We start from the raw sequence: 12,635 nt of genomic DNA, 5'->3' as shown, positions 1-12,635 counted from the left end.
TTTATCATGACTGATCCTTTTAATGTGGTTTTTCTCTCAATGTTATTTTAGGTATAAATATATCACTACATCAGAGGCCCTCAAAATGCATAAATTGATTTCTTAGCAACAGGCTTCACAAGGGCAGCAGGAATTGAAGCTTCTGATTACATCATGTTACACTTACTTGATAAAAACTTCCATGATGCATTTGCAAACCTCCACCCGCACACTCTCTTTTTGGAACATGTCCAGAAATGGCAGAAATTTTTCCTAAAAAAAATAATAAAAGCACTCTACCTGCAATTTACACAAGTTACTGGAAGGAATTTGTGGGTTGCTTTTTCTTTGAAGGGCAAAACAGAGGAAGAGTTGTTCATCTTTCTAGGCAGATCTGATCAGGATTCACATGAAAGCAAGGAGAGAACTCTGAGGATTTTAAAACTATTACTATTAAAACAAATTGCACATGCCCAAGGACCAGGGCTGGGACCAGTTAACATTTTGGTGAATCATCTGGACAACCTTTAGATGAGCATAAGCTCTTCTTGGTAGCAGAAGGCAAAGGAGGCTTCAATCTTTTAATGATTGTATAGAGGAACAGAGAAAGAAGAGTCAGAGTTGTTCAGAGCAGCTTCTGCAACCTGACTCCTCATTCAGTGGCTGTGTGACCTTAAGCAAGTTACTCCACCTCTTCCAGCATCAGTTTCCTCATCTGTAAAGTGGGACTCATTACTACTCGTGCCTTCCCAGTGGTGTTCTGAAAATGATCTGAGGCAATCCATGTAAAGTCAATAGAAAAAATCAACAAAGCTAAAAGCTGGTTCTTTGAAAAGATAAACAAAATTGATAAACCTTTAGCCAGACTCATCAAGAAAAAATGGGAGAGGACACAAATCAGTAACATTAGACAAGAAAAAGAAGTGACAACTGATACCACAGAAATACAAAGAATCGTAAGAGACTACTACAAGCAACTACATGCCAACAAAACAGACAACCTAGAAGAAATGGAAAAATTCTTATAAAGGTACAATCTCCTAAGAGTGAACCAATAAGAAATAGAAAATATAAAACAGACCAATTACAGGTACTAAAATTGATCTGTGATTTAAAAACTCCCAACAAACAAAAGTCTAGGACCAGATGGCTTCACAGGCAAATTCTATCAAACATTTAGAGAGGAGTTAATAAACTATTCCAAAAAATTGACTCATTCTATGAGGCCACCATCACCCTGATACCAAAATCAGACAAAGATACCATCAAAAAGAAAATTACAGGCCAATATCACTGATGAACATAGATGCAAAAATCCTCAACAAAATACTGAATACTAGCAAACTGAATCCAACAGTACATTAAAAAGATCATACACCATGAACAAATGGGATCATTATCCCAAGGATGCAAGGATTTTTCAATATCCACAAGTCAATCAGTGTGATACACCACATTAATAAATTGAAGAATGAAAACCACTACGATCATCTCGATAGATGCAGAAAAAGCTTTTGATAAAATTCAACATCCATTTATGATAAAAACTCTCCAGAAAGTGGGTATAGAGGGGACCTACCTCAACATAATAAATGCCATATATTACAAACCCACAGCTAACATCATACTCAATGGTGAAAAGCTGAAAGCATTTCCTCTGAGATCAGGAACAAGACAAGGATGTCCACTCTCACCACTTTTATTCAACATAGTTTTGAAGTGCTAGCCACAGAAATCAGAGAAGGAAAAGAAACAAAAGGAACCCAAATTGGAAAAGGAGAAGTAAAACTCACTGTTTGCAGATGACATGGTACTATACATAGAAAACCCCAAAGACATTACTGGAAAACTACTAGAGCTTGTTCATCAATAAACTCGGTAAAGTTGCAGGATACAAAATTAATACATAGGGATCTGTTGCATTTCTATACACTAACAATGAAAGGTCAGAAAGAGAAACTAAGGCAACAATCCCATTTACCATTGCATCAAAAAGAATAAAATGCCTAGGAATAAACTTACCTAAGCAGGCAAAAGACCTGTACTCCAAAAACTTTAAGATGCTGATGAAAGAAATAAAAAATGACACAAACAAATGGAAAGATATATACCATGTTCTTGGGTTGGAAGAATCAATGTTGTCAAAACAACTATATTACCCAAGGAAACCTACAGATTCAATGCAATTCCTATCAAATTACCAACTGCATTTTTCACAGAACTAGAAAAAAATTTTAAATTTGCATGGAAATACAAAAGACCCGAATATCCAAAGCAATCTTGAGAAAGAAAAATGGACCTGGAGGAATCAGGCTCCCTGATTTCAGACTATACTACAAAGCTACAGTAATCAAGTCAGTATGGTACTGGCACAAAAACCGAAATACAGATCAATGGAACAGGATAGAAAGCCCAGAGATAAACCCACAAACATATGGTCAATTAATCTACAAAAAAGGAGGCAAGGATATACAATGGAAAAAAGACAGTCTCTTCAATAAGTGGTGCTGGAAAAACTGGACAGCTACATGCAAAGAATGAAATTAGAACATCCTCTAACACCATACACAAAAATAAACTCAAAATAGATTAAAGACCTAAATGTAAGACCAGGTACTATAACACTTCTAGAGGAAAATGTAGGCAAGACACTCTTTGACATAAATTGCCACAGTATCTTTTTGGATCTGCCTCCTAGAGTGATGGAAATAAAAACAAAAATAAACAAATGGAACCTAATTAAACTTAAAAAGCTTTTGCATAGCAAAGGAAACAATAAACAAAACAAAAAGACAACCTACAGAATGGGAGAAAATATTTGCAAATGATGTGACTAACAAGGGATTAATCTTCAAAATATACAAAACAGCTCATACAGCTCAGTATTAAAAAATCAACCCAATCACAAAATAAGCAGAAGATCTAAAATGACATTTCTCCAAAGAACATGTACAGATGGCCAAAAGGCACACGAAAAGATGCTCAACATTGTTAATTATTAGAGAAATGCAAATCAAAACTACCATGATGTGTCACCTCACACCCAAAAGAATGGCCATAATCAAAAAGTCTACAAATAATAAACGCTGAAGAGGGTGTGAAGAAAAAGGAACCCTCCTACAGTGCTGGTGGGAATGTAAATTGGTACAGACACTATGGAGAAGAGTATGGGGGTTCCTTAAAAAACTAAAAACAGAGCTACCATATGATCCAGCAATTCCACTCCTGGGCATATATCCAGAGAATAACATAATTCGAAAAGATACATGCACCCCAATAGCAGCACTATCTACAACAGCCAAGATGTGGAAGCAACCTAAGTGTCCATTGACAGATGAATGGATAAATAAGATGTGGTGCATGTGTATATACGTGTACACACACACACACACACACACACACACACACACACACACACACACACACACACACAATGGAATATTACTCAGCCATAAAAAAGAATGAAATAATGCCATTTGCAACAACATGGATGGACCTAGAGATTATCATACTAAGTGAAGTAAGCCAGACAGAGAAATATCATAGGATGTTGCTTGTATGTAGAATCTAAAAAAAGGATACAAATGAACTTATTTACAAAACAGAAACAGACTCACAGACATAGAAACTTATGGTTACCAAAGGGGAGTAGGTGAGAGGGATAAATTAGGAGTTTGGGATTAAAATATACACACTACTATATATAAAACAGATAACCAACAAGGACCTACTGTATAGCACAGGGAACTATACTCAGTATCTTGTAATAACCTATAATGGAAGAGAATGTAAAAAAAGAATATATATTTATATATACGTATAACTGAATCACCTTACTGTACACCCGAAACTAACACAACATTGTAAATCAACTATATTTCAATAAAAATTAAAGAAAAAAAAAGTGCTAGCTCAGTGCTTGGGGCGTGGCAAAAGTCCAATAAATATCAGCCTTTATTATTATTTTGTTTGTTTGTTTGTTTTTTGCGGTACGCAGGCGTCTCACTGTTGTGGCCTCTCCCATTGCGGAGCACAGGCTCCGGACACGCAGGCCCAGCGGCCATGGCTCACGGGCCCAGCCGCTCCGCGGCATGTGGGATCTTCCCGGACCGGGGCATGAACCCATGTCCCCTGCATCGGCAGGCGGACTCTCAACCAACCACTGCGCCACCAGGGAAGCCCCCGGCCTTTATTATTAAATAAACAAAAGCTTACAGTCCTGTGAGAGTACTGGAAATGGAAGCAGAAAGAGGGAAAAGGAAAGTTGAGGGCAGGGCAGAGAGTGTTACTACACAGAGAATCACCTAGATTGGTATGTGACCAGGGCACTGCAGCAAATGAGAAGGTTGTCACAGGATATTTTAAATTTTTGAGGGAAATATAATAAATCTCAACTCTGTCAGACACTGAGACAACTATTAGCTTGATGTATATCATAGTTTCAACATTACATTGTGTGATAAAAAGCGGGTACCATGCAAAAATCAATGAGGAAGAGGATGTCCAATTTGATTCCAAGGTTTGAGAAGTTGTGTGAAACCCAGTAGGTACACATATCCCATAGTAAGTAATGAATGAAATAAAGACAATATTTTTCTATCAGTCTATGTGTATTATTTTCTCAAGTAATGCTTAAGTTGTCATGACATAAATATTTAAATTGTTTAAACCTTACTAGTTTTTTTTAATAAAAAACGGATCTGTTAAGTATTTCTCTTGGTCTAGGACACCATGAAAAAATTACTGAGACACTAAAGGAGCCTCTGAGTCAGATACAAAGTTCCAAAGATAGTTAAGGAAAGTTACTTACCACTGAAAAAAGAACTGAGAAATCATGGAAGTGTGCAATTACTTTCTTAATTATTGACTGAAGCTGCAAAACAAAATGAAAAATATATCTTTAATAAAACTTCGATATTTTTAAAAAGGCAACCCTGCCCATAGTTTGCAATCACAGTTACAATAAGGGAAACCTAGATTACACAAGGAACAGGGAATTACTGGGTTAGGTTAAACCTAGTCTCAATCTGAGTTTGCCCATCTTACTCTAGTCTTGGAGAAACAACTTGGCCTCAGTCTTCTCTTCTGTAAAACTGGAGAGCAAAACAGTATCTCGCTCATTGTGAGGATTAAATGGGATGGTTTGCTTACAGTGTTTAGAGCAATGCCTGCCCTTCAAAGCTCTCCGTTCAAATCAGGTATGAATATTCAAGAGGTGGGCAAACGTTTTCTATACAGGGCCATACAGTCACCACAACTACTCAACTCTGCTGCTGTAGCTGGAAAGCAGTCACTGACAATGTGTAAACAGAGGGGTGTGGCTGGGTTCCGATAAAACTTTATTCACAGCAGGTTGTGGGCTACATGGGCCGTGGTTTACAGATCCCTCTTCTAGCCCATGGTGGTCCTGTGTTTTTCTTTTTCTTTTTTTTTTTTTTTTTTGCGGTACGCAGGCCTCTCACTGTTGTGGCCTCTCCCGTTGCGGAGCACAGGCTCCAGACGCGCAGGCTCAGCAGCCATGGCTCACGGGCCCAGCTGCTCCGTGGCATGTGGGATCCTCCCAGACCAGGGCACGAACCTGTGTCCCCTGCATCGGCAGGTGGACTCTCAACCACTGCGCCACCAGGGAAGCCCCGGTCCTGTGTTTTCTGACTACTTCAGTGGAGAGGCACTGGACTGAGTTTGTCAGTGGGGTCAAAGGCCATGGCATTACCCGAGGATGGCGGCAGCACAGTCTGTGAGGTCTGTCCTAGATGGCCAGGTACTGATGTCTACCACCCCTCACCCTGACATGCACAGAGTCCTGTTCACAGTGCCTCGGCACGGGAGAACCAAGGAGGCCCTTTCTCTACATAAAATATAAACTGCGGCCAGGAGAGAAGCCTACCCCCACGTCCTGCCTGCGAAAGCCACACACAATGGGGTGTCACTCTAGGCCTTGCTTCAGACATTGCAAGGAAAACCAGCCCTATTTGGACCACCAGCAAAACTACTGCCATTGAGAAGCTACCCAGGACTGAAGCCGTGTGTCTGACAGGGTCTTGGTGTTCTGGCTGGGTGTCCAGCCTGAGCCTCTGAGGTGGGAGAGCCGAGTTCGGGACATTAGACCACCAGAGACCTCCCAGCTCCACATAATATCAAAAGGCGAAAGCTCTTCCAGAGATCTCCATCTCAACGCTAAGACCCAGCTCCACTCAACGACCAGCAAGATCCAGTGCTGGACACCCTGCGCCAAACAACTATCAAGACAGGAACATACCCCACCCATTAGCAGACAGGCTGCCTAAAATCATAAGTTCATAGACACCCCAAAACACATCACCAAACGTGGTCCTGCCCACCAGAAAGACAAGATACAGCCTCATCCACCAGAACACAGGCACTCGTCCCCTCCACCAGGAAGCCTATACAACCCACTGAAACAACCTTACCCACTGGGGGCAGACACCAAAAACAACAGGAACTACGAACCTGCAGGCTGCGAAAAGGAGACCCCAAACACAGTAAGATAAGCAAAATGAGAAGACAGAGAGACACACAGCAGATGAAAGAGCAAGGTAAAAACCCACCAGACCAAACAAATGAAGAGGAAATAGACAGTCTACCTGAAAAAGAATTCAAAGTAATGATAGTGAAGATGATCCAAAATCTTGGAAACAGAATGGAGAAAATACAAGAAACGTTTAACAAGGACTTAGAGGAACTAAAGAGCAAACAAACAGTGATGAACAACACATTAAATGAAATTAAAAATTCTCTAGAAGGAATCAATAGCAGAATAACTGAGGCACAAGTACGGATAAGTGACCTGGAAGACAAAATAGTGGAAATAACTACCACAGAGCAGAGTAAAGAAAAAAGAATGAAAAGAATTGAGGACAGTCTCAGAGACCTCTGGGACATTAAACACACCAATATTCAAATTATAGGGGTCCCAGAAGAAGAAGAGAAAAAGAAAGGGATTGAGAAAATATTTGAAGAGATTATAGTTGAAAACTTCCCTAATATGGGAAAGGAAATAGTCAATCAAGTCCAGGAAGCACAGAGAGTCCCATACAGGATAAGTCCAAGGAGAAACATGCCAAGACACATATTAATCAAACTATCAAAAATTAAATACAAAGAAAACATATTAAAAGCAGCAAGGGAAAAGCAACAAATAACAACATAAAAGGGAATCCCCATAAGGTTAACAGCTGATCTTTCAGCAGAAACTCTGCAAGCCAGAAGGGAGTGGCAGGACATACTTAAAGTGACGAAAAGGAAAAACCTACAACCAAGATTACTCTACCCAGCAAGGATCTCATTCAGATTCAACGCAGAAATTAAAACCTTTACAGACAAGCAAAAGCTAAGAGAATTCAGCACCACCAAAACACCTTTACAACAAATGCTAAAGGAACTTCTCTAGGCAGGAAACACAAGAGAAGGAAAAGACCTACAATAACAAACCCAAAACAATTAAGAAAATGGTAATAGGAACATACATATTGATAATTACCTTAAATGTAAATAGATTAAATGCTCCAAGCAAAAGACATAGACTGGCTGAATGCATACAAAAACAAGACCTGTATATATGCTGTCTACAAGAGACCCACTTCAGACCCAGGGACACATAGAGACTGAAAGTGAGGGGATGGCAAAAGATATTCCATGCAAATGGAAATCAAAGGAAAACTGGAGTAGCAATTCTCATATCAGACAAAATAGACTTTAAAATAGATACAATTACAAGAGACAAAGAAGGACACTACATAATGATCAAGGGACCAATCCAAGAAGATGTAACAATTGTAAATATTTATGCACCCAACATAGGAGCACTTCAATACATAAGGCAAATGCTAACAGCAATAAAAGGGGAAATTGACAGTAACACAATAATAGTAGGGGACATTAACACCTCACTTTCACCAATGGACAGATCATCCAGAATGAAAATAAATAAGAAAACACAAGCTTTAAATAACACATTAAACAAGATGGACATAATTGATATTTATAGGACATTCCATCCAAAAACAACAGAATACACTTTCTTCTCAAGTGCTCATGGAACATTCTCCAGGATAGATCATATCTTGGGTCACAAATCAAGCCTTGGTAAATTTAAGAAAATTGAAATCATATCAAGTATCTTTTCCAACCACAATGCTATGAGACTAGATATCAATTACAGGAAAAAAAAAACGTAAAAAATACAAACACATGGAGCCTAAACAATACACTACTAAATAACCAAGAGATCACTGAAGAAATCAAAGAGGAAATCAAAAAATATCTAGAAACAAATGACAATGAAAACACGATGACCCAAAACCTATGGGATGCAGCAAAAGCAGTTCTAAGAGGGAAGCTTATGGCAATACAACCCTACCTCAAGAAGCAAGAAACATCTCAGGTAAACAACCTAACCTTACACCTAAAGCAATTAGAGAAATAAGAACAAAAAAACCCCAAAGTTAGCAGAAGGAAAGAAATCATGAAGATCAGATCAGAAATAAATGAAAAAGAAATGAAGGAAACAATAGTAAAGATCAATAAAACCAAAAGCTGGTTCTTTGAGAAGATAAACAAAATTGATAAACCATTAGCCAGACTCATCAAGAAAAAAGGGAGAAGACTCAAATCGATAGAATTAGAAATGAAAAAGGAGAAGTAACAACTGACACTGCAGAAATACGAAGGATCATGAGAGATTACTACAAGCAACTATATGACAATAAAATGGACAACCTGGAAGAAATGGACAAATTCTTAGGAAAGCACAACCTTCCAGGACTGAACCACGAAGAAATACAAAATACAAACAGACCAATCACAAGAGCTGAAATTGAGACTGTGATTAAAAATCTCCCAACAGGGCTTCCCTGGTGGCGCAGTGGTCGAGAGTCCGCCTGCCGATGCAGGGGACACAGGTTCGTGCCCCGGTTCGGGAAGATCCCACATGCCGCGGAGCGGCTGGGCCCGTGAGCCATGGCCGCTGAGCCTGCACGTCTGGAGCCTGTGCTCCGCAACGGGAGAGGCCACAACAGTGAGAGGCCCGTGTACCGCAAAAAAAAAAAAAAATCATCCAACAAACAAAGCCCAGGACCAGATGGATTCACAGGCAAATTCTATCAAAGATTTAGAGAAGAGCTAACACCTATCCTTCTCAAACTCTTCCAAAATATAGCAGAGGAGGGACACTCCCAAACTCATTCTACGAGGCCACCATCACCCTGATACCAAAACCAGACAAAGATGTCACAAAGGAAGAAAACTATAGGCCAATATCACTGATGAACACAGATGCAAAAATCCTCAACAAAATACTAGCAAACAGAATCCAAAAGCACATTAAAAGGATCATACACCATGATCAAGTGGGGTTTATCCCAAGAATGCAAGGATTCTCCAGTATATGCAAATCAATCAATGTGATACACCATATTAACAAATTGAAGGATAAAAACCATATGATAATCTCAATAGATGCAGGAAAAGCTTTTGACAAAACTCAACACCCATTTATGATAAAAACTCTCCAGAAAGTAGGCATAGAGGGAACTTACCTCAACATAATAAAGGCCACATATGACAAACCCACAGCCAACAACATTCTCGATGGTGAAAAACTGAAACCATTTCCACTAAGATCAGGAACAAGACAAGGTTCCCCACTCTCACCACTATTATTCAACATAGTTTTGGAAGTTGTAGCCACAGCAATCAGAGAAGAAGTTTTGGAAGTTGTAGCCACAGCAATCAGAGAAGAAAAAGAAATAAAAGGAATCCAAATTGGAAAAGAAGAAGTAAAACTGTCACTGTTTGCAGATGACATGACACTATACATAGAGAATCCTAAAGACACCACCAGAAAACTACTAGAGCTAATCAATGAATGTGGTAAAGTAGCAGGATACAAAATTAATGCACAGAAATCTCTTGCATTCCTATACACTAATAATGAAAAATCTGAAAGAGGAATTAAGGAAACACTCCCATTTACCACTGCAACAAAAAGAATAAAATACCTAGGAATCAACCTACCTAAGGAGGCTAAAGACCTGTATGCAGAAAACTATAAGACACTGATGAAAGAAATTAAAGATGATACAAACAGATGGAGAGATATACCATGTTCTTGGATTGGAAAAATTAACATTGTGAAAATGACTCTACTACCCAAAGCAATCTACAGACTCAATGCAATCCCTATCAAACTACAAATGGCATTTTTCACAGAACTTGAACAAAAAAATTTCACAATTTGTATGGAAACACGAAAGACCCGAATAGCCAAAGCAATCTTGAGAAAGAAAAATGGAGCTGGAGGAATCAGGCTCCCTGACTTCAGACTATACTACAAAGCTACAGTAATCAAGACAGTATGGTACAGGCACAAGAACAGAAATATAGATCAATGGAACAGGATAGAAAGCCCAGAGATAAACCCACACACATATGGTCACCTTACCTTTGATAAAGGAGGCAAGAATATACAAAGAAAAGAGAGCCTCTTCAATAAGTGGTGCTGGGAAAACTGCACAGCTACATGTAAAAGAATGAAATTAGAACACTTCCTAACACCATACACAAAAATGAACTCCAAATGGATTAAAGACCTAAATGTAAGGCTAGACACTGTAAAACCTTTAGTGGAAAACGTAAGCAGAATACTCTATGACATAAACCACAGCAAGATCCTTTTTGACCCACCTCCTAGAGAAATGGAAATAAAAACAAAAATAAACAAATGGGACCTAATGAAGCTTTTTTAAAAGCTTTTGCACAGCAAAGGAAACCATAAACAAGATGAAAAGACAACCCTCAGAATGGGAGGAAATATTTGGAAACAAAGCAACTGACAAAGGATTAATCTCCAAAATATGCAAGCAGCTCATATAGCTCAGTATCAAAAATACAAACAACCCAATCCAAAAATGGGCAGAAGACCTAAGCAGACGTTTCTCCAAAGAAGATACACAAATTGCCAAGAAACACATGAAAGGATGCTCAACATCACTAATCATTAGAGAAATGAAAATCAAAACTACAATGAAGTATCACCTCACACCGGTCAGAATGGCCATCATTAAAAAATCTACAAACAATAAATGCTGCAGAGGGTGTGGAGAAAAGGGAACCCTCTTGCACTGTTGGTGGGAATGTAAATTGATACAGCCACTATGGAGAACAGTATGGAGGTTCCTTAAAAAACTAAAAATAGAACTACCAAATGACCCAGCAATCCCACTATTGGGCATATACCCTGAGAAAACCATAATTCAAAAAGAGTCATGTATCACAATGTTCATTGCAGCACTATTTACAATAGTCAGGACATGGAAGCAACGTTAAGTGTCCATCGACAGATGAATGGATAAAGAAGATGTGGCACATATATACAATGGAATATTACTCAGCCATAAAAATAAATGAAATTGAGTTATTTGTAGTGAGGTGGATGGACCCAGAGTCTGTCATACAAAGTAAGTCAGAAAGAGAAAAACAAATACCGTATGCTAACACATATATGGAATCTAAAAAAAAAAAAAAAAACAACGTTCTGAAGAACATAGGGGCAGGACAGAAACAAAGAAGCAGACGTAGAGAATGGACTTGAGGATACGGGGAGGGGGAAGGGTAAGCTAGGACAAAGTGAGAGAGTGGCATTGACATATGTACACTACCAAATGTAAAATAGATAGCTAGTGGGAAGCAGCCCATAGCACAGGGAGATCAGCTCCGTGCTTTGTGACCACCTAGAGGGGTGGGATAGGGAGGGTGGGAGGGAGACACAAGAGGGAGGGGATATGGGGATATATGTATATGTATAGCTGATTCAGTTTGTTATACAGCAGAAACTAATACAACATTGTAAAGAAATTATACTCCGATAAAGATGTTAAAAAAAATTAAAAAATAAACCCCTATCCCTGGTTGCTGTCAAGAAAGGAACATTTACTGACAAGTACTTTGTTTATACTAAAAACATCACTGTTTAAATCATCTGCAAAGGAAATGGCTCATGGTCCAAAATATGGAATATTAAGAGGTACACACCCCATTTCATAATTAAGCAGTTTACTAGGTCAGCAAGTAAAAGGACTTCAAAACGTCATGACAAACAATGCTCCAAGGCAGAGCATTCAAAGATACTGCAATACTGTCTGGTTAAAATAGTTCCTGAAACCTTATCCACAGCAACTAATCCCTGTAGAACAGGAAATTTTTTTTAATATTTAAAGTCCACTTACAAATAATGCCTTTCCTGGTTTTAAAAGATGCTTTTTTCCCTTCAACGTTTCATTATGAAATGCTGAAACGTAAGAAAATTCAATGAATAAATAACAAACACCCATTTACTCACCACTTAGATTCTACAAGGGCTAACATTTTGCTATATCTGCTTTATCTCCTCATCCATCGATCCAATGGTAGAACTTAAAAAATATGTGTTGATTGTGTGTTGCCAACTTTTTTACTGTGAAATAATTTCAAACTTGCAGAAACACTGAAAAAACAGTACAGAAAACTCCCATATTCTCTTTACACAAAGTCATCAATTTTTAGTATTTTGCCAAATTTGCTTCATTGTACTCTCTCTGTAAAAAGACATATTTTTTCTGAACCATGTGAAAGTAGATTGAATGTATCATGTCCCTCAC

General features: G+C 38.6%; 1 protein-coding gene across 1 annotated transcript in view; it reads right to left on the bottom strand.

Annotated features, from left to right (window-relative positions):
- The window catches only part of VPS35L (VPS35 endosomal protein sorting factor like), a gene marked incomplete at its 5' end in the record, with an annotated part of 128,612 nt that overhangs the window by 49,170 nt on the left and 66,807 nt on the right, over window positions 1-12,635 (bottom strand). Inside the window, 2 exons of the mRNA XM_079719033.1 lie at window positions 167-252; window positions 4,790-4,852. Of these exons, the coding sequence (XP_079575159.1) occupies window positions 167-252; window positions 4,790-4,852 (149 nt within the window). The remainder of the gene's footprint in view (window positions 1-166; window positions 253-4,789; window positions 4,853-12,635) is intronic.

The sequence above is a fragment of the Hyperoodon ampullatus genome, assembly GCF_949752795.1.
Source record: "Hyperoodon ampullatus genome assembly, chromosome: 14".
Taxonomy (NCBI): Eukaryota; Metazoa; Chordata; class Mammalia; order Artiodactyla; family Ziphiidae; genus Hyperoodon; species Hyperoodon ampullatus.
Note: the sequence above shows the minus strand (reverse complement) of the source record. Positions and strands in the feature narration are given on the sequence as shown.